Consider the following 27,329-nt stretch of genomic DNA (forward strand, 5'->3'; position numbering starts at 1 on the left):
CCCAGTCGAATGCTCTTTCTTTCCCATCAGTTGTGTATTGCTTTTATTTATTTTTATTTTAAAATTGTGTATTGTTTTTAAATCAGGGGTTTCTCTACACCACCTGAAACCTCTCCACTATACAACCGAGTATTTAATGAAACTGCTGTGTTTTTTTCCCCTATCTAGAACATTCTGCCATACTTCTGGTTCAAAGCAGTTTGAACGCTTAGGAATTTGTACTATGATTGCAAACACATTTATGGCAAATAACACACACAAGTGTTACATCCAGAGGGACACGTTCATTTCCATTTATTTTAAATGTTTATTTTTTAAACGTCCCTGTCTTTCGGAATGAGTTTCCACACACACACACACACGCACACACACACACACACGCACACACACGCACTCACACACGCACACGCACACACGCGCACACACACACGCTCACACACGCACCCACACACACGCTCACACACGCACCCACACACACGCTCACACACGCACACGCACACACGCACACACGCACACACACACACACACGCGCACACACACACGCACACACACACGCACTCACACACGCACACGCACACACACGCACACACGCACACTGTGCGCGGGCCCCGTCGCTCCTGCCCTCAGAGCTGGCCCAGAAGGTCCACTTTCTCCTGCTCAGCACACGGAGCTCCTCCCGAGCTTAAACGGTGTCCTTTGGTCCCGAATGTTCTCCAGGATGAACGGGCAGACCCTGCACCGCGAGGACCGCGGGCCCCGCCCTGCGAGAGCGGCCGCCACGTTGGCCGAGTGACAGCTCCTCGCGCGGACCTCCGGGCCCACGTGCCCCCGCGGCGGAGGCGGGAGGGGAGACGGGCTGTGGCTTAGACTCGGCGGAGGCACCTGGAGCCCGTGGTTCGTGGGACCAGCTGAGTGGCTTTCCTGACCCTTAACCAGACGTGCGTCGTGCAGGGAGGGTCCCCGCTGTGCTCGGAGGGTCCCCGTTTTGCAGGGCAGCCCCCCGCCCCCCGCCCCGCTGCACGGAGGGCGCCCGCAGGACCGGCGTGGGTGCTGCGCTCTGGTCCGCAGCGTGTCCGAGGCGCCCTCGCGCACCCGCAGGGCGTCCGCTGACTTCGGAGCATCCAGACCATGACCTTCTGGACGGGGGGCGTCTGCCTGTGCCTGTGACGCGGTGAAACCTGACGACGTGGAAGCCGTCGGTGTTGGATGGTCTCCGACGGTAACTGCTGGTTCCCAGGAGGCCGTGCCCGCAGTTGGAGGCGCTGCGGACACAGCAGAGGCCACGGGCGCTGCAGCCCCTGGGCGTCCGCGGGCGCGTCCGACCCGACGGAGCCTCTGCCCCCGAGCAGGTGCCCGGGCCCCGCCGCCCGCACGACCTTGACCCGGCCCTCGCCCCCGCCCCGCCGGCCGCGCGCCGCGCCCCGCTCCCGGGCCACCCAGCTCCACCCCAGGTTTTCCGGGCCGCCCAGCCGCCTGCGTCGGGCGTCGCGGCGGGACGTGCAGCGCCGGGCGACGTGCCTCGCCATTGGCTGCCGCCGGTAGCCCCACTGCCGTGCGTCGCCTCCATAGGCGGGCGCGCCCGTCCGTCAGCGGCCCGGCGCCGCACGAGCGCGCCGCGCGTGTCCCGCCCCTCGCCGCCGCTCGTCGCTCGCCGGCCGGCGGCCTCGCTGGGCCTCAGCTCCGTGGCGGCGGCGGCGGAAGGCGCCGGCCCGCGCAGGCCCATGGCGGCGGCGGCGGCCGCGGCGCTCCCGGGCGCGGGCGGGCCTCCCGCGGGCGGCGGGGCCGGCGGCGCTGGCAGCGGGTCCCCGCCGGGCGGCTGGGCCGTGGCGCGCCTCGAGGGCCGCGAGTTCGAGTACCTGATGAAGAAGCGCTCGGTGACCATCGGCCGCAACTCGTCGCAGGGCTCGGTGGACGTGAGCATGGGCCACTCGAGCTTCATCTCCCGGCGCCACCTGGAGATCTTCACGCCCCCGGGCGGCGGCCATGGCGCGGCGGCCCCCGACCCCTCGACGCAGCCCGGGCCCGACGCCGGCGGCGACTTCTACCTGCGCTGCCTCGGCAAGAACGGCGTGTTCGTGGACGGCGTGTTCCAGAGGCGCGGGGCGCCGCCGCTGCAGCTGCCTCGCGTGTGAGTGGGGGCCGGGGCCCGGGGCGCCCCCACCAGCAGGACCCCGCCCCCGCCCCGCCCCGCCCCTCCTGCCCGCAGCCCCGGCCGCCCTCTGGCCGGCGACCCGACCCCCGCCCGTCCCCCCGGCCGGACCCCCCCAGGACTCGTGCACCCCACTCGCCAGGACGCAGACGGCAGCCGGCCACCCCCGCGGCCCCCAAAGCTCGGGCGTAGGCACCTGTGCACGTGGGTCCGGGGGGGCTTGGCTCCCCGGGGTGGGAGTTGCGCGCATCCTTCTAGCCGGCGCGCGGGCCAGACGGCAGCCTGACGGCGGGAAGCCGCCTCTTCCTCCCGGGCCGGGCTGTGTCCGCCGCCTCCTCTCGCTCTGGGGGTTTCCCTGGTGAGTGCGGGGTTCCCTGGTGAGTGCGGGGTTCCCTGGTGAGTGAGGGGTTCCCTGGTGAGTGCGGGGTTCCCTGGTGAATGAGGGGTTCCCTGGTGAGTGCGGGGTTCCCTGGTGAGTGCGGGGTTCCCTGGTGAATGAGGGGTTCCCTGGTGAGTGCGGGGTTCCCTGGTGAGTTACCGCGGGAGCCTGGTCTGTGAGCTGCGCCCCTTCCTCCGGCCCGGCCCTTGGCGGCCCGAAGAGGATGCTTCTTAAGGCTTTGCCAGAACCCGAAGTGAAACGTTGGGGAAAGTGGACACTTCACGTCACTTTTTAAAAGTCAGGTGTGTTGCGAGGCCGTAGCCGTGCACCAGGGGAGCTGCTGGGAGCGGCCCGCGGTCCGCCCGTCCGCCCGTCCGCCCGTCCGCCCGCCTGTCCGCCCGTCCGCCCGCCCGTCCGCGGGCCCGGAAAGCCGGTCGCCCTCGGGGTCCCGCTGCCGGCGGCGAGGGGCCTGGTCCGCAGGCCGGACTGTCACTGAGCGCGGCTCCTGGCTCGGGGCCGGTGCGGTGCGGTCGGAGGGCAGCCTGACGCCCGCGCCTCCCGGGCCTCCCGGGCCTTTAGGCTCCGGCCGCCCAGCGCCGAGGCTCCTCCCGGTGCAGTGACTCCAGGTCGCACCAGAGGACGCTCTTCACTCTGAGGAGGTTGAGGTGTTTTTACAGAAAACTCGGTTACCACCCGGCCGAACGCTCGCCTCGAGCCGCTGGGCCTGTGGGTGAGGGAGCAGGACCCTCCCCTCCGAGCGGCCGAGAGAGCGGCGGGCGGGCCGGGCCTGGGCCCCCTCTGCCTCCCGGGCCCTCTGCCCACGCGGGGTGCTGCTGTTCCCGTGAAGTCGGGGTGCCTGTAGGGCTTGCAGCACCTCCCTTCTTGTGAGGCGGCATTTTTAAGGTTCCGGCAGGTGGTCACAGCGCAGGTTGATGGAATAAATCGCGTGGAGACGATTGGCACTAGTTTAGCTGAACGTAGACGAGCTTTTAGGAATTCTTCTTGAAATTAAACTCAGTTTTATGTTACAAGTTCTTTGAAGTGAAAACATCAAATTGTTAAGTTTGAAAGCGGAATGTGGAGCAGTTATGCAGAGGTTGGAACATCCTCTTGTTTCAAAGGCGCCTGCTGAATTGACGGTCACTGAGGAGGGAAAAAGTAGGACACCCATGGCTGGTCCGTTACTTGAATGACAAGGATTTTATTCCAACGCCAACAGTAAGATGAATGTACGTTTTGTAGTTAGTATTAAACATTCACAGACAGAGCGGAGTGCATGGGTAGTTAGGCTTAAAGTGCGCTTCGTCATTTTGTTAAAATACCAAATGCACTAATCGGGGGGGAATAGAGAAAGATGAGGATGTGATGAGAGTTCTTAAATGGTCTGAGTCAGATGTGAATGCAGCACCTTCTCCTCGGTGGTTGGTGAGCCCCGTGCCCAGCAGGGACCAGCACGTGCGTGTGTGTGTGTGTGTGTGTGTGTGCGCGCGCGCGCGTGTGTGTGCGTGTGTGATGGCGGCCATGAGCGTATGTGCAAGAATGCCAGGGCCTGTGGTTTTCCAGAAAACAAGTGATTTCCACACGTATGCATCTTTTTATCCCCAGGGGTGTCTGACCTGGCTGGAGGTGCAGGAGTTACTGGGAATGGGGGTGGGGGGGTCTATGCTGTGAGCTCGGTGGGGAGCCCTGGGTGACCTGGCAGGGCTGCTGGAAGGGCAGGTGGAGGTGGCCTGGTGGGCGTGGCTGGGCTGGAGGCGGCTGGAGAAGGTGAAATTGAGGCTGGAAGAGCCCTTGGGGGCGCGCTCTGGAGCTGAGGTTTGCGGGCTGGCGGGACGGGGCTGGCGGGGACGGGGCTGGCGGGACGGGGCTGGCGGGGACGGGGCTGGCGGGGACGGGGCTGGCGGGACGGGGCTGGCGGGGGATCGTTTTTCACGGCGGCAGAGACAGAATGCAGACTGTCCTCTTTGAGGACAGGCTCCGCCTTTGTCTGCGGACCTGCTCTGGGGCCTGAGTGAGCAGGAAAGTGTTTCGGGGAGATTGGTTGGGCAGGAATGTCTGAGTGTGTTGTTACTCTTGTTGCCATGGTAGCAAACAAAGTATAATTTATAAAGAAAAATAGGCAATTCTTTAACAATTGTTCATACTTTGAAATGTCAACTGAATTTGACATTTTTTATCAATAAGATCCTACAGTATCTAATAGCCAAATATAAGTAGAAGTTGGATTTACTATTGCTCCAAACTCTTTAACATGCAGAACTGCCACTGTTGATTTTGAAGGTGGCCGTGTTCCTAGGCTAAACTAGCTGTCAGGGATCCAGCAGCCCCGCCTTTCCCATGTGGCGGGTTTTAACTTGCAGATCACGCTCGGTGATGTCACACGTGAAGGCTTTCTCACTAAGTTAGAGACGGCGTCCTCTGAGGTGAGACTGGAAAGAGGCCACGGACAGTGGCTTCTGTGCTTTCCAGGGGAGCTCCAGGAGGACAACTAGGGACTCACCGGCTGGGTCTTGCGCAGAAACAGGGATGGGGCAGAACTGAGGTTTCTAGGGAACGGCAGACCAGACCGAGGGCAGTGATGGGACGAGCGTGCGGAGAGGAGCTGACCGCGGGAAAAGGACGTCAGGAGGAGGAAGGAGGCTGCCTGTGCGGTGGAGATGAGGAGGGAGTGGGGGTCAGAGGGTTTGGGGGTGGGGTGGAATTGTAAGGAAAGCGGAATGAGGTTAGGGTAGGAGGCGCGGAGACCCTGTGGATCACCAGCGTGCAGTGGGTGAGGGGACCACTGAGAGATGAAGCAGAGGCCCAGATGCCCAGGGAGTGACACGGACGAGGTGTGGAGGAGGACAGTTCCCAGGAGAGGAAGGTAAAATGGGGGGTCTTGTCTGAAGACCCGACAGCCACTGGTGCAGCCCGGCGGTTTCCTCTTCCTTTGTCCATTCACTGACGTTTTTTATGCGCCCACCCCCCCCTTTTGGCAGCCGTCAGCTTGTTCTCTGCGTGGATGGTGTGTTCTCGTGCCCCAGGGCTGTAGGGGAGGCCGAACCGCCTTCACTTCATGATCTGAGACTCTGACTAGCTTGTCGGCAGAGCTGAGAGTGGGTCCAGGAGGCAGACGCTGGACCCACGAGTGGGTGGGGCAGAGGGGCTTTGCGCTGTGAAAAGCCTCAGGGTACAAAGTAGCTGCTTATAGTGACCACTATGATTTGTCTTTAAAAGCACAGCATGCGTTCATTTGGCAAATGGAGATACATTTTATCACTGGTTTGTAGACATCGGGGACACCGTGCAGCTATTTTAGCATAATCGTTACTTAACTAAGTTAAAAAAACCACAACAACCGGCTCACTTCTTCACTGAGCGTCTAGTTCTTCCAGGGGTAGGACTGTCATTTTAATGTTCACTTAACGAGTAGTTTAGACGGTTGAGGTTTTAAATAATTTGAATTTCTAACACATTTTGAGGAACAAGCCTACATGGTGGGACTTGTGTGCCCACTCACTGTGTGCGGACGTGGGGAGGATGGCTCTGGAGCTGGACTGCCTGCGCTGCCTGCGTTCTAGTTCCCTCGTCGGTGACATGGGGATCTTAACTGCCTGTCATCATGGGACACAATTAGCACCGTGCCTGTGTCCCTGCTGGACATGTGTTTGTCCATCACAAGTGTCCTGGTGTGGAGGAGCCGTGGGGATCCAGTGTGACAGACATGTGATGTGGTCAGTGTCAGCTGATAGCTGGGCCTGGAGAGGTCCATGGGGGGTGCCTCTCGAAGGCTCCGTTCCAACCTGTCAGCCTCATCGCAAATATTCCTGTTTCGGGGGAAGAGGAAGAGGGCTGCCTTGGGCTCCGTCAGGAAAGGGTCTGATGGGAAGGACAGTGGTGCCTCGCAGCTGTCGGTCATAGAGCTTTCCATGGACAGTGCACGCTTTTTCTTTCTCAAGCGGCTTTGTCGATGTGTGAGAACCACATACGCTTTTGAAACCTGGGCCAAGGTTTCTTTCTGGGGGCAGTGAGGACCGGAAGCTGGGCTCCCCTGCAGGTCTCCAGGCGGGTGAGTTGCTGGGGGTGCCTAGGATGATGGGTCTGGGAGCCCCTTCCGTCGTGAGGCTGTAACTCACCTTCTCACTCAGCTCTCTCCCCTGCTGCTCCTCCAATGGGGGACCGGGTCCTAGAAGTGGCACAGGGACAAACCTGTGCCCATTGACTGCTGACTTAGGACATGACTGTTCTGTGAACATTCTCATGCTGGTCACCTAGGGACAGGCTTCTAGTCCGATACGGTGCCGGTTCTCGTTCCCCCGCTGACCCGCAGGGCCCACCTAGAGGCGCAGGTGCAGAAGCTCAGCAGAGCCTCATCTGTGGTTGGTGGGCACCTTCCAGAAGGTGAGGCTGTTATAGCAACAGCAGACTTTTCTGTTGTAAAATGCTTTGCTGAGGAGAAAGGTTTTTTTGGAAAATGAATAATAGTTCCGGAACTTCCGGTCCCAGTTTTTAATGAGGATTTTTAAATTTGCTAACGAACCTTCATACACCAGGGCATGTTTAAGGCACACATCGCCATTCCTGTGATTTGAAACAGTGTGTTACTCTATAAGAAATAGAAAACCCTATACAAGTGAATTGGAGGCTTACTTCCAACGTAGTTTTGGTCTTTTGTTTGTTTGGTGTTTTCAGAATATAATAGCATTTGAGTGTGAAGGTGATGTTTTAAAAATGCTAGTTTTTCCATTTCTAAACAGATGGAGGATGTTAGGATTGTGCCCATCAGTTGTGCAGCTGTTGGAGTTACATGGAAGAAGCTGTAGCTCAAATATAAACTGCCCGTTCTGGTTCCTCCTTGAGTCTTCTGTTCCCACTTTGCCTGGTCTCCTGGATGTAATTCTCAGTTGACAGGTTTTTTCTTTTCGTTCCTGATGAAGAATCCATCTGTTAACCTTATTGAGAGAGTCCTTATATATGACAAGTTACTTCTCCCTTGCAGTTTTCAAGGTTCTCTCTTTGTCTGTTGATGGTTTAATTAATATCTCAATATGAATGCTTTGAGTTTATCCAACTTGGGGTTTGTTGAGCTTCTTGGATTTGTAGGTTCGTGTCTTTCATTTGGGAAGTTTTCAGCCATTGTTTTTTCAAATATTCTTCCTGCCCCTTTCTCTCTACACCTTGGGATTCTCTAATGTGTATGTTGTTGGCTGCCTGCTGATGCCCCGTGAGTCCTTTGGCTCTGTTCACTCTTCTTCGTTCTTCCTTTCCCTCCTCAGACTTGATAATTTCAAGTTTGTGGCTTTATTTCTGCTTGCTCAAATATGCTGTTGGATCCGTATGCTGAGTTTTTCATTTTAGTTACTATACTTTCTGTTTCATTCCTTCATTTAATTTCTCTTTATATTCCTGTCTTGTTCATACATCGTTTTCCTGTTTCCTTTAGTTCTTTGTGGTTTCCTTTGAGCTGTTTGAACATATTTAACACAGTTGTTCTAAAATCTTTGTCTCGCAAGTCCTATGTCTCACCTTTTTCAGATTTCTGTTAAATTACTTTGTTCCTTTAACCGAGCCAGACTTTCCTGCTTATGTTTGATGATTTCCTTGTTGTTGAAAACTGGACATTTGGCTTTTATAATGGAACTAGGGGCACGGTGCACAAAATTCGTGCACTGGGGGGGGGGGGGTGTCCCCTGAGCCCGACGTGCACCCTCTGTCACGTTCCGGGACCTCGGCTGCTCCGGGCCTAGGCGCGGGCCTACAGACTCTGTGTGGCCTGGCTCCCGAGGACGCCTGTCCCAGGGACACAGGCCTTTTGGCACTGGCGCCTGCGCATGCACTCCAGTGGGGTGGGAGCTTCCGGGCCCTGCCCCCAGCTTCCACGTGCGCTGCCCCAACCCTGGCTCCCCAGCACCTGCGCGCGCGCCAGCCGGGCAGGAGCTTCCCCGGCGTCCGTGCGCGCTGTCCTGACCCTGGCTCCCCGACTCCCTGGCGCCCGCGCATGCAAGTGGCTGTGGGGTGGGAAGTACCTGCCCCGCCCCCGGCCGCCCAGGGCCTGTGTATGCAAATTAACCTGCCATCTTTGTCGGGTTTATTTCCATACGCCTCATTGGCTGGTGGGCATCGTGGAGGGACGGTTAATTTGCATGTTTCTCTTTTATTAGTGTAGATAGCTCTGGAAGTCAGATTCTCCTTCCTCCCTAGGGTTTGCTGTTTGTTGTTGGTTGAAGGCCATAGGAGTCCTTTTTACCTGGTGACTTTTGCAGACTTATTGCAAAGACTGTCCTCCACAGTGTGCTCCTTGAAGTCCTGTCTCATAGCTGATGGTCAGCCGGGGTTTTGACAGGTTTCCCTGAACACCAGGAGCTCTCCCAGCTCCGAGTCCTTGCAAATTGGGTCTGTGTCCAGGCTCCTCGTTCTGGGTCAGGCTGGCACTGCCGAGGGGTCAGCCCAGGGTGTCTGGTGAGGTATCTGTTCAGGTCTTTTGCTCTTTTTTTTTTAATTTTTCTTTTTAAAAAAATATATTTTTATTGATTTCGGAGAGGGAGAGAGAAACATCAATGATGAGAAAGAATCACTAATCGGCTGCCTCCTGCACGCCCCACACTGGGGATTGAGCCCGCAACTTGGGCATGTTCCCTGACCAGCCATGACCTTCTGGTTGATCGGTTGTCACTCAACCACTGTCTTTTGCTTATTTTTAAATTGGATTGTTTTCTTCTTGACTTTTAAGAGTTCTTTTCATATTTTAGATAACAGACCTTTATCATGATGTCTTTTGCAAATATTTTCTCCCAGGCTGGCTTGTCTTCTCACTCTCTTGATGAATGTCTTTGACAAAAAATAAAGAAACAATAACTAAGACTTATGAGTGCTTACCTATGTTCCAGACACAATTGTAAGTGCTCTTTAAAAGTGTTGTTTCATTGTGGTAAAATACACACAACATAGTATTTGCCATCTTGACCATCTTTAGGGTGCACAGCTCAGTGCTTGAAGCACCTCACTTTGCAGTGTAGCCATCCATCACCACCACCCCCCACCTCCGGAGCCCGTCCTGTAAACCTGAAGCTGCCCCATGAAACCCTCCTCTCCCCCCACCTGCAGCCCCAGCCCCACCACTGCTCCTGGCCGCCACAGGTCAGGCTACGCGAGGGACCGCACACGGAATCCTGCAGGGTCTGCCCCTTAGGGTCTGGCTTACTGTGCTCAGCACGATGCCCTCCAGGCCCAGCCATTTGTTGCAGGTGTCAGGATTTCCTGTGAAATGTTATTTAAAAAACAAGACCCATTGCAGTTTGGTCATATGGAGTGGGATTAACCTTTTGAAGATCAGATGTGACCGTGCGTGGGATTCTAGTTACCGAGAAGGCAGGAGGTGGGAAGAGCTTTTCTGTGCACTAGTACAGATGGGACACCTTTCAGTAGGCGGTTTTGTGGGGGCCTCCGTGGGGGTGCCAGTCGGGTGGGGGCGGGGAGCTGGGGAAACACAGACGCCACTTGTCTGCTGGAGCCCAGGGCCTGCCTCTCAAGGCAGCTTCTCTTGCTGGTTTAGTTGTTCATGTGAATGGTTCTGGGTCCACTCTGAGAGCTGCCGCTAGAGCCTGGAGCCCTGGGAAGGAGGGAGTCTTTGATGGCTTTCCATTTTTATGTGCATTTATTGCCTATTAATGACAACAACAAAAGTACAAATGGAGAGTCTCCTCTGGACAGTGGCTTAATGGATTAATCATTTTTGAAGTAAGCCATCTGATTTCCTCTTGAACAAATGGGAATCTTGCTGAGGAAATTCCTAGGGAAAGGCACCAGCAGGCGGTGCCGGGACAGGCCCCCTCTGAAGCCCGGGAGCCCGGGGTGTCTTGGGTTTTGGGAAAGTAGCACAGTGTGTGCTCCCAGCACCCTGTCAGCCAATGTCACAAAACACATGCATATTCTAAGTGGGATAATTAGAGGCTATAATTAGCTCCTTCTCCGTTCAGGTCAGAATGGGCTGCCAAGGAGTCCAGGTCAGGGTTTTGGGAAATGTGAACAAGGGACTGTGGACCTGCTGAGGCACAGGGGCTCCCTGAAGGCAAGGCCTTGGGGTGGGGACTTGCAGGCGGTGCTGACAGGCGCCTGGCCCCAGGGGCTCGAAGCCTCCTGCCCCACGACTGCCATCCTGTGTCGTGTCTACGTCCGTGTTCCTCTCTGGGAGCTGCTGCTGCTCCAGGCCTCGGACTCGCCCTCTCCTCGTCCATCCTGTCCATCTTTGTCCACTCTGCTTCTCTGAATACAGTTACTGATCTGAATTGGTTCTGCTCTGTCCACTGAGGCTGTGGATGACTGACCTCTGAGGGAAGTCGGGGGCAAGGCCTGGTGGCAGGGAGGCCCCAACCCTGCTGAGAGCTGTCTCTGCCCCAACTAAGGAGTTGGGAGGTATCGCCTTGACGATGTCGCCGGGAGTGCGGGGACCACGTGCTGGACCCTTCCTTGGCGAGCACCCAAGTAGGACAGGGCAGTGGGCAGAGCCAGCTGAACGCCATCACTGGTCGTTGGGTTGTTTAAAAATATAACCCGAATCAGGTGCTTGTAACTGGGTGTGAATGCAGACTCGGAGACCATGAGTCTGTGGAGCTATTTTTAACTTTTATTCTTTGAAGGCATTTGGCTTGCATTCTTTTTATTTTTTTAATATACTTGAGTCACGGCAAGGAACTATATTAAAGGTGAACCAGAGTGTTAAATTGTAAACCTTTCCCCCCCAAATTTAATATGTCTGACTTTTGTTTGCTCAGTGAAAACGCTGATAGTTTTTAAAGGAAAAGGAATGATTTTTCTTAAATAAGAAAGTCACAGAATTGTCTTTTTGCTTAATGACCCAGTTATTCTTGTATGTTTATCTTGAAAGGAATAATGGATAGTAAGGGTACTAAAGTCTGCTTGAAATCTACTGACCTAAAATGTATTTGTGCATTTATTGTTTGTTTGTTTGTTTTTAGATAATTTTTTTATTGGTTTCAGAGAGGAAGGATGAGAATCATTGATCTGCTGCCTCTTGCATGTCCCACACTGGGTATCAAGCCCGCAACCCAGGCATGTGCCCTGACTGGGAATTGAACTGTGACTTCCTGGTTCATAGGACGATGCTCAACAACTGAGCCACGCCAGCTGGGCAGTTTTGTGCATTTGTTTTAAAAGGAGTAATGCCTAGCCCTGGCTGGTTTGGCTCAGTGGATGGAGCGTTGGCCTGCAGACCGAAGGGTCCCGGGTTCAATTCTGGTCAAGGTCACGTGCCCCATTGTGGGCTTGATCCCCAGTAGGGGGTGTGCAGGAGGCAGCCAATCAATGATGCTCTCTCACTGATGTTTCTACCTCTCTCCCTCTCCCTTTCTCTCTGAAATCAATAATATATATATATATATACACACACACACACACATATATATAAAAATAAATAAAAGGAGTAATGCCTAGGTTTTGGGTTTGATCCCAGGTCGGGGCACGTACAGGAGGCAACTGATCGATGTTTCTCTCTCCCCCTTTCTCTCTAAAATCAATAAACATTTCTTCCTTTTCTTTTTTTCCTATTTGGCTGGTCTGAAGTGTTTGTTCACTGGTATTTTAAAGTCATAAATGCCTGGTTTGTGGCGAGTGTGAGGCGGGCTTCTTAGGGCCTCCTCCCCAGCAGACAGGGCTCCCGGGCCTTTGGGGCAGGTGGGCTCTGTGCCTGCTGGGGGCGGGCACTCCGTCCTCCAGTCCAGCCACAGGCACTGACGCTGGCTCTTTTTCAGGTGCACGTTCAGGTTCCCGAGCACAAACATCAAGATCACGTTCACTGCCCTGTCCAGCGAGAAGAGGGAGAAGCAGGAGGCGCCCGAGTCTCCGGTGAAGCCCGTGCAGGCCCACATCTCGCCCCTGACCATCAACATTCCAGACACCATGGCCCACCTCATCAGCCCCCTGCCCTCCCCTACGGGAACCATCAGGTACGCGGGCCTGCACGGGGATGGCCATGTACGGTCCGTGTCCGCAGCTCTGTCCTCTCCTCCTGCCTTGGTCCTTTCCAGCGCCATGGGGAGTCACAGTGGTGAGCAGGAGCACACAGGGACCCTGTGCCCTTCCCAGGGGCTGGCAGCCGTGGAAAGGAGATGCTGAGGACACTTACAATACCAGACACTATCTGCTCGCAGCTCCTGATATTATGAAACACGCTTCCCAGATGTTCCTAGTTTTTACTTACGGGTTCTTTTACTTGTCATATTGGTCTAAAGTCCGAGATTTTCATTTTCATTTTGAGGTTTTTTGGTTTGCTACAATTTTATGTCAATTCTGATGACTTGTTCTTCGGATTGATGAGTTGGATCCCAGTGAAGTGACCAACTTGTGTTCGTTATTTCCCAAGAGAGACTGGGCTCCTCAGGAAGCGGAGGACGGTGCCGTTGGGGTGCACTGTCCCCGGTGGAACCTGAAGCCCAGTACACGGTGTTCAGGCTGTGCCTCGCTCACAGAGGACAGTAGCTGAACGCCAGGTCAAGAGCAGCCACGGGACCCTGCAGGCCGCTGCCCTCCCCCTCCCGACTCGCCCTGACCATCTTGGGTGGCTGGAGGCATGTCCTTCCAGCCTGTTCTCAGCTCCCTGGTAGGGGGCGCGAGCTTGTGCTGTGTCCCTCCCCCAGGCCGGAGCCCTGGAGCCATCACGTGTGGCTCTGTCTTTGGTCAGTTCTAGAACCATCCTGAGCTTCTCTTCCTCACTGGTGCAGTGGGGCCGCCTCCTCCTGGGAGGTTTGTTTTGTGATCACGTGACATGACACACGTGATATGAAGCAAGTCCCCATGTTTCTTGGGGCGATCGTCAGTTTCACAGAGAATGGACGAGTTTATTTTCCATGGGAAATGCTGATGTTCTCTTACTCTCAGTTTGTTTTCCCTGAAACCAGAACAGCTATGGAAGCAGGGGTGGTGGTCACTCTGTGGTAGGCTGATGCGACGTCTTTCTCGTCCACAGTGCTGCCAACTCCTGCCCGTCCAGCCCCCGGGGAGCAGGGTCTTCAGGGTACAAAATGGGCCGTGTGATCGCATCTGACCTCAGTCTCATGGCTGACACCTCACAGCCAGAAAACGAAAAGGAAGCTTCGGGTGGAGACAGCCCCAAGGTAAATGCTTCATCGTCTTGAAATAGAACCGGGGCCATCGTGTAGCCAGCGCCTCGCTGTGTGGCCTGCGTGTCTAGTAGCCTCCCCACGCTGTCTGTCAGTGACGTGCACGTCGGAGTGGATGTGGGCTGGCTCTGGGGTCTGGTCACTGCTTAGCCTGCTCGCGGTAGTGGGTCTGCTGAGAGCTGAGCACACGGGTACAGGAGAACCTTCAGCCCTGTGGGGTGATGTCCATTGTGTCCCAATGCTGAAGGTGGCGTGTGTGCACACGTCTGAACACATATGCACACGAGCACAGACGCACTAAAAACACCAAGAATCCTAAAGTTTAGGACATTTAGTAAAAGGTCTTGATAACTTCAGTACTGGTTTTGTTTTTTTTTTCACTTGAATACAGGATGACTCAAAGCCACCTTATTCCTATGCACAACTAATTGTACAAGCAATTACAATGGCTCCTGATAAACAGCTCACCCTCAATGGAATTTACACGCACATCACTAAAAACTACCCGTACTACCGGACTGCGGACAAGGGCTGGCAGGTAAATCCATTCCAGTTTGCTGCGGAGTGTTCCCCCCAGTGCCTTGTGCTGGTTGGGCTTCCCGCTCCGCTGTGGTGTTTGACCCGCCCCGGGGAGAAGGTGCTGAGTGAGGGGTGGTGTTCCCTTGGGGAGAGGCCGCTGCTGCCAGGCCTTTTCTGACCCTTGGTGCCCAGTGGAAGGCATGGTGGTTCCAGAAAACCGCTCAGCCTCCCTTCGCACTGTCACCACCCCCACGGGGCGGGGGAGGCGGGGGGCTGCCGGTTCTCTTCGATTGGGCCGTCACGTCATGTCTGAAATGGGGGAGTTAGCCCAGCATTGTTCTGTCTCCCTTACGCATGCCGTCTGCTGAGGTACCTCGCTTTTAGAAGTTTGCCTAGAAACAGTTTTCCAACTATTTACTGAGGAACCCTTCTTCAAAGCTATCTTCCTGGTTAGCCAGGACATAAAACATGAGTGCCCCGCGGCCCACTGAAGTGGGGAGCCCACCTGCCTGTCCGCCTGCACTTCAACCCATTCCTGGGGTGTCTGGAACCAGGGCCTCCTCAGAGGACACTTTGAAATCAATGCATAATATTTGCATGGTTTAGCTTTTTAATTTAGTTTCATTTTTAAACCTTTACATTGTGTAGGTTTTTTCTGTGGTCTGTTGTGTATTTACTGGGTATGTATACACAGTAGGATCTCTGTCATTCAGACAGTGTGGGAAAGGGTAAGTTTGAAGTCTAGAATATTAAAGCATAATGAGAGAGAGAAGAAATGCACGTTTCTAACTTTCAAATTCATGAAGTAACCAGGAATGGCTAGAGTTCCTTTGAGGCTTAATGAGTAAATGATCTTGTGACAAATGTGTCTGTTGAACCATAACCAGATGATGTAGGCGAGGGCGGGGGGCCCTTTTCTGTTTAGTGGGAGGTAAGAACTGACTTCTTCCGCCTGCAGAGGTGCATGTGTGAGTCAAAGCAGGCTCCCAGCCCAGCCCCGAGTGCTTCCTGTCTCAGGGTCCTAGTCAGGCAAGTCTGCAGTGGGGGGACCCAGCCTCCCCCCTGGCCAGGGTGCTCCCAGCGGGCGGCCTTCCTGGCGGCAGTGAGAGGCTGGCAGGTCTCTTCCCAGTTGCCTGATGAACCCTTGCAGAACTTGCCGGACTTGAGCTGGACAGCGAGGCTGGGCTTCGGAAGGAGCGGGCGACAGAAGCAGGACATCTGGCTGCCGTGGAGCTCAGCTCCCCGTGTGCGCGATTCTGATGCTGTGAAGAGCCCGTCAGCTGGGCTTGATGGAGGGAGAGTTTCCGGCCAGAATTAAGGACGCGTTTCCCTTATGGTCGTATTTCCCCGTGTTTCCCAACATCATCCATTTGAGTGAGAGCTGCTTCTGAGCATCAAAAGGGTTTCTCGTTAAAGGCGCCGAGGGACCAGGGCCATGGCCGTGGCGAGGGGGACGCCCCGGTGCCCGGTTGCTGCTGTCTCCGGGGAGTGACTTGTCAGACCCCCTCTCTGTTGAACTATGTCTTTATCGCTTGTTTTTATTGAAACGTCTTCTTTTCTGTCCAGATGAAGGTCGCAAGGGCGACTGTGCCTCTTGCTGTGTAAGGCTGCTCCGGGACAGTTCACGCCTCCTGCCTCCAGCTGCTCTAGCGGGAAGGGGTTCCTGCTGCAGCCCCCCCTTTGCCTTAAGGACACACCCCCTCCAGTTCTCTTTCCACGGCGCCATAGTCCTAGCTCTCGCCTGGGCCGCGCCTGGGCCGCATGTGCCCTTTCACTGTCAGGAGAGTCTCTGAGCTGCTCTTCCCAACGTCTGCCGTGTGAGACTTCATCCCCGTGTCGTCCCTCCTCCTCTCGGCCGAAGTCCTTACCATTCTGCAGCCGGTTTTAGAAAAGAGCAGGATCCTTTTTCTTTATCAGTGTGGATTTCCAGGTTGTGTCCTGGCCTGGGGCGGGGCGGGAGGTGGAGCGTGGTGTGGGTTCCTGAGGTGTCGACACTGCCCACCACCCGTTCTGAGCACTTAATGGGAGTCAACAGCTGCCTCTCAGGCTGACTTTTGATTTCTAGCGTTGTCCGCCCATGGCAAGACTTTTGTATTAATCCAGAGGAAATTCTAGGATAAACAGGATGATCTAGGAACCTGTCCGGAGAGATGGCATGCTTCTCCCCTTTGGTTGTATATTTGTGCCAAAATGTTTTCTTAGGATTTATAATGACAACTTCCCAGCCCAAAGTGAAGGTGTTTGTTGTGACCACGAGTCTGAGAATTCTGGGGCCCTCGGCTTCTGAACGGACCAGAGCTGGTTTCTTCCCGTCGAGGGCGTGCTCTGTGCTCTGTCCTCTGGAAGGTGCTGGCTGTGTCTCATTCCCAAGTTTCTTTACAAGCACTTTCTGTGCAAAGCAAACACTTGAGTGCTCAGTGCTGAGTGTTGGTGACTAGACAGACAAACTGCCCTTGAGAAACGGAGTCTGCGTGGGAAGGGCCTCAGGGAGGACCGTGCAGGAGTCTGAGGGACCGTGTGCCTCTCCTCTGGGTCAGCGGAGGGCAGGAGGTGCCGGCTCCCGGTCGCGGCAGCAGCCACCGTTGGGGTTTGGGAGAGGGGTGCTCGGTGTGAGGCCCTCTCCTCGGTGTAGTTTTAAGAATAGTAACTGCCTTTTCTGTGAACACGGTATCAGCTTCTGCACCACTGGAGTCCGAGCCAGTGTGGTTTCATGGAGCTTCGTTCGATCAAATTACAGAGGCTTTGCCCTGGCCGGGTAGCTCAGGTGGTGAGAGTGTTGTCCCAGGACGCCACGGCTGTGGGTTTGATCCCTGCGGGGCACATGCACGAGTCAACCAATGAATGCAGAAGTGCAACAACAAATCGATGTTTCTTTCTCCCTCCCTTCTTTCTCTTAAAAAATCACAAAGGCCTTATTAAATGAATGTAGAAACGTAGTTGCTTCATCCTGTTGTGTCTGCATTAAGTGCCTCATGTTATTTCCTCACGTTTCCTGTCTTACTGGCTGGAAAGTCACAGGGGATCCTGGGGCTCTTTGCCCCTGAGGTGTCGTTAGGGTGGAGAGGGGGTGAGACCCCACTCTGGTGCGACCGGGCCTCTGACATCTCAGAACAGAAAGCAGCTGCTCCCTGGTCTGGGAACCTGCTCTGCAGGGGCTTCGTCTGGAGGGGGAGCAGCAGCCTGGCGACCCTGGTCTTGGCTTTTCTCTGTGGGTCCCCCTGTGCTCAGGTCCTTCCCCTCCCGGCAGCTGCACACTGGCCCTACAGTGACAGTCAGACATCATCCTGCCCTAGGACTTGGCGGCCACTTGTGCAGTCCCGCTCGGTGGCCAGGCTCCCAGAACGGTTGGAGGAACTCTGGACCCCGGCGGCGGCTGCGGGTGGCCTTGCTCACGGTGCTCTGCAGTGTGTCACCGTCTGGCTGTGCCTTCTCCACCGGCAGCCTTGGAACATGTCTTCTCCAGACTTTAAAAGGCCTGAGTACAGTTGGAGGACTGTCTTGTCTTTATGGGGGCAGATTTGGTTTTCTGCAGGAATTGATTGAAAGATTTTGGTTGGTTATCAGCTAAAGCCTATGATAAAACAGTCTAGCAAGTACCTGTGGTTATTAAAATATTACAAATCTCATATACATTTGTTTATAGAAATTTCATAACTCACACCATCCAGCCGGCTCCTTCGTGTTGCCAGTGTAGTAACTGATGCCGTGTCCTTCAGTCTCCGCCGCGCCCTGTGGCTGGTGCCCTTGAGCGGGCACTTGGATTGTGTGCAGAAGTCTTTGCCACGTCCTGATGACTGAGCCCTCTCTGGCGATTCAGAAGTTGAGGCCATGGCTGCATTTCTAGCAGAAGGTTAATTGGGGAATTTAGAAATGATGTTTGGATAACCCAGACTTTTACTTTCATTACCATTGAGGAACCTGGGTAGTGTGTTCATTTAAATGTGAACATTGATGTACCAGTGAACGCATGAACGAGCTGAGTGTGGGGCTCTCGGCCAGCTCAGGGCCAGGTTTGCTGCAGCCGTTCCTCAGGGCGCAGTGGAGTTTGCCCAAAAGCATTTCTCTCCACCCTGAGCTAAGCTCCTTGATGCAAGGATGGGCGGGAGCTGAGGGCCGAGTTCCCCGCCTGTCTCACGTGGTCGGTGTGAGGCTCAGGTAGAAGCTGCTCCCGGAGATGGTGTCACTGACACTTGGCAGCCGTGGGCTCATTTTCCCCTGTGCTGCTTGGCCCACTGCTTGGTACTGGAGGAGCTCACTGTGGATGGCTGTGACAGCTTCTGAAAGCGAATTCTGTGCTTCAAAAAGGATATTAAAGGATCGGCTTATCTGGGCTCAGTTGTCTATCAGGGCGAGGGTGGCAGGAAAGACAAGTGGCCGTAGTGATAGCCTCGGTTTCCCTCTTGGAAAAAAGGTGGAAGCTGACATTTTCCCGTTGGATTTAGCGCTTTCCTTTCCTCGTGGAGTAGTTCCTGGCCCTCCTGCTGAGGGCCCCCAGCCCCCCCTGTCTGCTCACTCGGGAGGGACCATGCCCCCAGCACATGCTGCTTTCAGACTTCCCTGCCCTCTGCAGGAGCCTGGCACCAAGGGTTCTGCTGTGCAGGGCACTGAAATGAAGCACATTTTTATTTCTCAGCAAAGAAATATATGAATTCTATGTATTTTTTTTATGTTTCATAGAATTCAATTCGCCACAATCTCTCTCTGAATCGTTATTTCATCAAAGTACCACGTTCCCAGGAAGAACCAGGCAAAGGCTCATTCTGGAGGATAGATCCTGCTTCTGAAAGCAAATTAATAGAGCAGGCTTTTAGGAAAAGACGGCCTAGGGGCGTGCCTTGCTTTAGAACCCCTCTGGGACCGCTCTCGTCTAGGTAAGGAAAAAAGACAAACAAAAAGACCTCACTTCATGGTCAGTAAATTTACCTTCGATGTATTGGTCAATTTTCCTTTGGAAAATGAAAGAAGTACCAAATGCATTATGATGAAATGTTGGGATGGGGATTTGGAAAGACAAAGTGTTGGATGCTCTGTGTTTGTTTCCAGTGTCGGAAACAATTCAGATTGTTTGTAAAGTTTTATTTAAATTTGTTTCCATGTAGCAGTTGCTGCTTCATTGAACTCATTGCGTATTGTAATATGATGAGTCACAATGTATCATTTCAGATTGATCAATACTGTGTTTTCCTTTCCCTTGGCCTGTGGAAGCTCTTTAAAGCTACCTTGTAGCTGCTTAAACTGGATCAAATTATACAGTGTTAATTGCCCGAGTTTAAAATGACACATTTTTAACTTCATTAATGGATACTGTTTTTAAACAAAAAAGAAATGACAATCACATAAGTCTGCAGCTCCCACCAGCTTGCACACTGCCTGCTGCCTGACCAGTGGGCACCTCCGTGGCTGTGCGGCCTGCGCTGGGCATGGGCAGCGGCGCCCAGGACACGGTGACCCTGGCACCGACAAGCGAGTCTTCGCTGAGTGTCCCCTCAGTCACAAGTGTCCACAGAGAAAGTAAGGTCATGGGATCATGGGCAGAAGACCAGTGACACCCCTTTTGCAAAATACATTGTGAAGAAACAAGGCAGCACGGCGAGCTTGACCTTTAAGAACCCGTCTTCTCTTTGGCTGCAGAAGTGCCCCCGCCTCTCCTAACCACGCCGGCGTGCTGTCCGCCCACTCCAGCGGGGCCCAGACCCCCGAGAGCCTGTCGCGGGAAGGGTCGCCGGCCCCCCTGGAGCCCGAGCCTGGCGCCTCACAGCCCAAGCTGGCTGTCATCCAGGAGGCACGGTTTGCCCAGAGTGCACCAGGTGAGGCGGCGGGAGGGGCAGCAGCTCCTGGGGGAGGAATGGGAGGCTTGGTTCCTTGGTGCCTGACACCGCACAGGACCTGAGCGCGGTCTCCCGGACCCTGGGCATTCCCGCAGGTGACACTGTGTAGGTGTCTGAAGTAATTTTGAATTGAGCTGTTTCTTAGTTAGTTGCTTCATCATTTAAAAATTTATGAAAAAGATACACCCCCAAAAGAAAATAACAAATTAGACATTGATTGATTAGCAGCAAAAAAACGTCCATTTGATGATTGGTGAGCATTTTGCAGTTTACTTATAAAGTCACAGTGCAGAATAAAGACGTGCCCTGGGGACTAAAAAACAAACAGAAGTGTAGGAGTGTGTCCACATTACTGATCTTCTGGTTCCTAGTTGGTTGGTGAGTGTGCGCTTTGCTGTATTGGAATCCCTGGCCCCTGACCAGCCTGGTCCTGTCATCTGTGTCTCCTTGACTCAGGCTGGTGCAGGCTCATCGCGGCCTCGTGTCCCGACCTCTCGTTCCCTGGCTCAGGGGTGAGAGGAAGGCTGAGCCAGGGGAGCATGGCCCTCAGTCGGGCCTCCATGGGCAGCCTCCTCCCATTCCTGTGTCCAAATTGTTCTCATGAGAAAAGAACTGTAGGAAGAGCTGTTGTAAGAAATGTGAATGGAGCAGATGTTGTGTTGCTGGCACTTGGGTCTGTGAAGGAAACGTCCCTGATCAACTGCAGGTCTCTCATCGTGAGTGACTTTACCGTGACAGGTGGATGGGGCCTGCCCTGTTCTGTCGGTCAGTCCGCGTGTCGTCAGGTTTGGGGAAACGGGTGGGAGGGACATGGGACACCAGCCTCACTCTCCGTCCTCCCCGCAGGCTCCCCGCTGTCCAGTCAGCCCGTGTTAATCGCTGTGCAGCGGCCGCTGCCCCCGACCATCAAGCCCGTCGCCTACACTGTCGCTGCCCCTGTGACCACCTCGACCTCCCAGCAGCCCGTCGTGCAGACGGTGCACGTCGTCCACCAGATCCCAGCCGTGTCCGTCACCAGTGTGGCCGGACTGGCCCCAGCGAACACGTACACGGTCGCCGGGCAGGCTGTGGTGGCACAGACGGCCGTGCTGGCCCCTCCGAAAGCGGAGCCGCAGGAGAACGGAGACCACCGAGAAGTGAAAGGTGAGCCTCTGCCCAGCTCCAGAAGCCACAGCCCTCCCGGCCCCGCGTCCCCGTGCTCCTCACTGAGGTGGGAGAGCAGGCCTGCTGGCCACAGGGCTTTCCTGTAAGCGGGGGAGGGTCTCAGCGCCCGCAGTGCAGTCCGTGCCATGGCCGCTCTTTTCATTTCAGTGAAAGTGGAACCTATCCCTGCGCTGAGCCAGGCCACCCTGGGCACTGCCAGTCGGGTCATCCAGACGGCACAGACCACCCCCATCCAGACAGTCACCATCGTGCCGCAGCCACCTCTAGGTCAGCACCAGCTTCCAATAAAAACTGTAACACAGAACGGGACTCACGTGGTGCCAATCCCCGCAGCCGTGCATGGCCAGGTGAACCACGGTAAGCAGCAGGCACCCTCCTCTCCTTTCCAAAGGGCACGCTCAGCGTTCCCGTCCGACTGTTAGCACGACGGTTAGAGCCCCAACCCCGCAGACTCGGCCGTGCTGGTGGGAGTGGCTCTCAGGATCACCGTGGAGGGGCCGAGCGGAGGAGCGTCTGGAACAGCCTAGAGAAAAGTGCTCCCCCTTGGTGTGTGGACTTGCCTATGGCCTAGAAGCAGCCTGAGGCTTGGGGGGTGTCCCTGGGGTGTCCTCGCTGACCTGTGCCGGGCAGTGTCCCCCAGGGGAGTGTCGGGCGTGGTCGAGGACGGCTCACTGAAGCCTGTGCGTGTCGCTGTCCACCGGGTCCTGATGGGATGTGTGGAGAAGACACAGATGGAGGACTTGGCTCTGGGATAAGAGACAGAGGCGTCTTGGTATTTTCGTCAATGGAATTGTTTTTCCATTTCCTTTTTAGTTCGTTGTAGAGAAATGCAGCGGGTTTTGTTTTGATCTCATCCCCTAAGCTGCTGCGTTCGTTTTCTCGTGTGAATTTGTTGGATTTTCTACGTAAGACGCGTCCCCTGCCAGTGCAGACAGCCCGGCTTCCTCTTCCTGTGTCCTGGCCGGGCCAGGACCCGCAGGGCGGGGACAGCGCAGAGGCGGCCCTCCGCACCCTCCTCCCAGGGGAGCATCAGCTTGCACCCCAAGGCTGATGCCGGCTGCAGGGCTGTCCTGTCGGGACTGGAGGATGCTGGGAAATGTCCCTTCTGCTGCTGCTTTGCCCGTAGTTTGTCGTGAAAGGTGCTGCGTCCCACCCAGTGCTTTTCTGTGTGAGGAGGACCCGGGGGTTCTTCCCTCTGTTCCTTGTGTTCCTCGCATGAGCCCCACGTGGTCGTGGTGAGGAGCCTTTGACAGGGTGCGACCTGGGTTTGCTGAAGCTCGGTGGAGGGTGTTTGTATCCGTTCGTCAGGGATGCTGGTTGGCTGTTTTCCCGCAGTGTTTCTGGCAGCTTCTGGGGCTGCTCTCCCCACTGGACGGGGTTCTGGGCTCTGTGGGGGCAGAGCTGTCACTTCTCCAGGCCCCTGTGTGCTCGCCCTTCTCGGGGGGTGAGCGCCGTCCGGTCCTCTGCTGCGGGCCCCACGCCCTCAGGCCCGAGGGTGGAAGGGCAGGACCCCCAGCGGACGCTGCTGCCTGGGTCACGCGTGCCAGGCGTGCGCTGTCGTCTCTGGCTCCCTCAGCCCAGTCCCCCTCTCCCTTAGAGGCCGTGGCGCTTTCTCAATGCAGGGCCACCCTCTGTTCACCACCTGGAGCTTGCTGGGGGCCCAGAGCCTGGGGCAGGTGGAGATGCTGTGCCCAGCAGGGACGCCCCATGTTGGCCTACGAGGAGGGAGGGCCCGTGGTTGAGGTGGAAGCCAGGGAGAAGCTGGGAGCCGGAGCCCCGTGCCTGCTCCCTCCTCCTGTGTGGAGAGGTCGGCATCCGGCATGGAGGGGGGTCAGGGGCTCCTTGGCCACCACAGCAAAGCCATCTGCTGTTGGGCCCACCGTTGCCTCACCCTGAGCCTCAGTCTCCCCAGGTTCTGTCAGGATGGCGCACTCTCCTGTGATAAAAACGAAGTCAGCTGTTACCAGAACGCCCACCGTCAGCCCTGGGCAGAGGGCGGCAGGGTTACCCGCTCAGTCCCCGCAGGGCACGTACCAGGTTGTGGGTTTGATCCCTGGCTGGGGTGTGTAAACATGGATCAGGGCAACAGATCCATGTTTCTCTCCCTCTCCCTTCCTCTCTCACTAAAAAATCAATTAAAAAATATATATTTATTTTATTTTTATTTTTTAAATATATTTTTTATTGATTTTTTACAGAGAGGAAGGGAGAGAGATAGAGAGTTAGAAACATCAATCAGCTGCCTCCTGCACATCCCCCACTGGGGATGTGCCCACAACCCAGGTACATGCCCTTGACCGGAATCGAACCCGGGACCTTTCAGTCCGCAGGCCGACGCTCTATCCACTGAGCCAAACCAATTTCGGCAAAAAATATATTTTTTAAGTATCTTAAGAGCCTGGCTGGCGTGGCTCAGTGGTTGAGCGTCGACCCAGGAGCCAGGACGTCACTGTTCAATTCCTGGTCAGGGCACAGGCCTGGGTTGTGGCATCCCCAGTGTGGGGCGTGCAGGAGGCAGCCGATGCATGATTCTCGCTCATCGATGTTTCTCTCTCTCAAATCAATAAAAAATATATTTTAAAAAATGTATCTTAAGAAAAATAACCCACAACCATGCAGTCTATTTGCCCAGGCTCCTGTCCCCTTGGCCATCAGGGTTGTGCAGGTCACAGGGGGAAGCTGACATAGGCAGAGCCTGGGTCTGACTCACTGTCTCTCTGCAGCAGCGGCGAGTCCTCTGCACATGCTGGCGACACACGCCTCAGCCTCGGCCTCCCTGCCCACCAAGCGCCAGAACGGAGACCAATCAGAGCAGCCGGAGCTGAAGCGGGGCAAGACTGAAGAAGGCGATAGCATCGTCATCGCCCTGAGTGTGGACACGCCTCCAGCGGCCACGAGGGAGAAGGGCGTCCAGAACTAGCGGCCGAGAGCTTTCTAACTTTCCTGTCAACTCTGGTGCCAAAAGGAGACACTGCCCATCCCGACGCTGGAGCGCCTGCTCTCGGGGGCAGAGGCCTGCGGTTGGACTTCATGTCAGCACTGAAACAAGACCCAGGTGGCCTTACAACTCCTTTCAGACAAAACTCACACCTGAACTTGGAAACCACACAGGCAGCCTGGTGCCGGCAGTGTCTCCGCCCAGCGCCCACCTTTTAACCCCGAGCAGACTCTCGGTCCTCCCGAGTGAGGATGAGGATGAGGCCCGGTGCCAGCGCATCGCCCGGACAGGCCCGCCTCGGGGCCAGCGCAGGAGCCCCCACCCCTCCGAGGACCCCCGGGGCTGGCAGGGGAGACAGTATTTTGTTGTTCACACTTGGAACTAGAATATTTGGGGTGTACTTTCTTTCTTTACAAAAGAATGGGTCTTTGGCATTTCAGATCACTCCATTCTACTTGGAAACTTTGGAATCACAGGACCTTTCGTGTGGGTTTCATTTGGAGAAAAGAAACAACATGGTTCTGTTTGTTTTCGTTGTTTGCTCTCCGCCTGTGGGAGGACTGACTGTCCATCAGGAGCGACGAGAGGACGACTGCCCGTTTTCCTCAGAGCAGCTGCTGATGAGTGTGCTCCTCCGAGTCAGGGTGGGACGGACAGGACGCGCCGGCTGCATGGATGAACTGCTGGGCTGCGGGCTGCACTTAACTGTTTCTCTTTCTTGCTACTTTTTGTTGTTTCTTTGTGTTGACTTGGTCCCTGGCATAATTTTCCACTCTAAGTAAAACAAGTCTCCTCAGTATTGTGTGTTTAAAATAACAGAACTATTCCTACTTTATTGGGGAGGGGGGGTAATTCAGTCTTTTGTCTCACGCCCTCTCACCTGTCACCGCTCTCTTGGTGGCATGTCCGCTCTTTTAGGTGCTGTCACCGGGTCAGCACCGTCTGACCAGCTGTCTCCCCAGCTCTGGCCCACGCACCCAGAGCAGCTGCTGGGCTGAGCAGAAACTCCGTGTTAATACAAGAGCCTGAGAAGCAAGCGCCCTGCGGTTAAGCATGGGAAACATCTAGGTCGTTTTCTGATTTGTGATAGGAAATTCCATCACCCTTCGAAACTGAATCCGCTGAGGCCGACTTCTCTCCTACAGAAACAGAAGCAGGAGGACGGGAGACACAGGTGAGAGAATGGAAAGAAGGCACCTCCCGGCCTTGGCTCGGCTCCTCCGGAAGGAAACCACTCGCCTTTCCAGAGTGTTCTGGGGGCTCAGGGCTGAGCAGCCGGGCAACTAGGAGGGCTCTGGCCTTATTGTGAATTTTTAAATGTCATCATCATAACGTTATTTATTTAAATGTAGTTATTTTGGTATTTAATTTTTTTTTAAGAGAGGAAAAAAACCCTGTATTTTCCTGATGGAATGAAATGGCTCAGAATGGTATATTTAGGCAATTTTAAAACATTTATTATTTACCTAAAGACCAAATATGATAAATCTGTTCTAAGTATTGTGTGTCAATCCAAAGTATGGAGCTGTCACAATGTTACTGCAGATCATGCATATTAAAAATTATGAAATTACTGCAAATAGCTTGGTTTATAACTCAGCCATTTAACAAATAAAACGGAACCAGCCGGTGAATGAGAGGCCACGTGTGTGACAGTGGCAGCATCTCACTTGCAGATCCGCGCACGGGCGGGCACCTCAGGGCGCAGCCTGCACCTCCAGGCATGTTACCCACACCCGAGCGTGTGTGTGGACTTGCCTCGTTATTCAGGTTTGCAGTTTGCAAAGTATTTCCGGCTGTGCTGTGGGGTCGGGTGCTCTGAAGGACCCAGACCCGCTTGTCATGCTGGTGCCGACCGTGAGCTCCCGGCAGGTGAATGCACAAGGCCACCGTGGGGAACTTGGCTTGGGCAGCAGTGACCGGACACACCGTGTCCTCCTGGAGGCGTGTCCACGCAGAAACCGACCTGTCGCCACCTCGGAAGACCTGGGCAGATCCTTCCTACTCAGCCCAGTCCATCCGTTGGTTATTTCTGAGCCCAAAACATCGATCTTACGGGTCCGGAGGAATTTCTGCTGGGACGATAACCTAGTTCTCAGGTTTTAGAGAGGATAGTTTTCCACTCTAAGGCAGCTAGAGGGCCTTTTCAGGTGAGGATAGTTTCTCCTTTTCCCTTTTCACTACCTCACCTAGCTGGCTCATTAATTGGCTCATAGAAATTTAAAAATACTAAGAAGAAGACCAGAGAAAACATGGATTAGAAAACTACCGCATTCCAAGTAAGTGTTTTTCAATTTACCTCTGAATTCTCAAGAGCCCTCAACATACAAGGGCCACTGAGCTGTGTCCCTGCTGGAGGCCTGGTGCCAAACAGTGCATGTGTGACACAAGACCCCCTCCTCCCCCCAGCCGTCCACTGGTAGTTCCTAAAGTCTTATTTCAAGAAACTTCTACTTTGACTTTTACCAAACATCTGAGCTCCCTGAGGGACTAGAAACGTCATTTCTGCAGCTTTGCCCTGAACCACACAAAAATTCAAAAGGGAAACTTACACGTGGCCTACAAGGCGTGGTACATTCCAGGTGTCTGCGTGCTGGCGCTGATCTGGTGGCAGGGTCCTCACGCAGACGGCTGAGCTCCTTAAGTACACCGCCCCTCGTCCTCCACTGGAACCAGAGTAGCCGGGAGCCGTGGTCAGGGGTGGGGTGGTGCCAGGACTTGGAAGTCCGTGCTCTGTGACACGGGAGATAAGTGAATCTTCAATCCCAACCGCCACTATCCAGAGGCATAGTGGTGGTCTGTGTGCAAAGATTTGAAATCTTAAAGTACTGAGTTCCTGAAATCCAATAAAATATTTTTATTAATTTTGATTGAATAGAGTATCATTGTCATTTAATAAACGTAAACAGGCATTTCTTTGTTGGTTTTTTACTTTATGCTCTTTCCTGAGCACGCCAAAGGCCTAGAGCTCTGAGCGAGAGGGAAGGAGTCCTGAACAGAATGGCATGGAGGCCCCCGAGGAGCGAAATGAAGCTAAAAGTGAGCTTTCAAGGACAGAGTTCATATGGAATGTTTCATTCCCTACACTGATGCCCTAATTTAATTTAAAACAAGTCATATTAGCAGAGAAAACTGCTCATGATATACTCGGACTGTGTATCCCAACAAACGGAAGCATTCAAATGGTTTTCCCCAGATGTTACACTTGTAGTAGATGCTTTAAAAAGCATTACGATCT

At 54.7% G+C, this 27,329-nt stretch overlaps 1 protein-coding gene across 1 annotated transcript; it reads left to right on the forward strand.

Moving 5' to 3' along the window:
• Positions 1–718: 718 nt before the first annotated feature.
• Positions 719–25,671, forward strand: FOXK2 (forkhead box K2). Its single transcript, XM_070395428.1, has 10 exons — positions 719–789; positions 1,238–2,128; positions 12,275–12,469; positions 13,489–13,636; positions 14,034–14,180; positions 18,839–19,032; positions 19,793–19,968; positions 20,836–21,132; positions 21,301–21,510; positions 23,877–25,671. Exons 1-10 carry the CDS (start codon positions 719–721, stop codon positions 24,071–24,073), a joined length of 2,526 nt encoding a protein of 841 aa, XP_070251529.1. The 3' UTR covers positions 24,074–25,671.
• Positions 25,672–27,329: the final 1,658 nt, after the last annotated feature.

This window comes from Myotis yumanensis, unplaced genomic scaffold (assembly GCF_028538775.1).
Source record: "Myotis yumanensis isolate MYYU_CA2020_CCGP unplaced genomic scaffold, mMyoYum1.0.hap1 SCAF_16, whole genome shotgun sequence".
NCBI lineage: Eukaryota > Metazoa > Chordata > Mammalia > Chiroptera > Vespertilionidae > Myotis > Myotis yumanensis.

Bases quoted from the DNA above. Each gene is read 5' to 3' on its own strand.
- FOXK2 (XM_070395428.1), top strand. From the start codon at position 719: ATGAACGGGCAGACCCTGCACCGCGAGGACCGCGGGCCCCGCCCTGCG. The intron at 14,181-18,838 runs GTAAATCCATTC...TATGTTTCATAG, and splicing joins CTGCGGACAAGGGCTGGCAG to AATTCAATTCGCCACAATCT. The intron at 21,133-21,300 runs GTGAGCCTCTGC...TTTTCATTTCAG, and splicing joins AGACCACCGAGAAGTGAAAG to TGAAAGTGGAACCTATCCCT.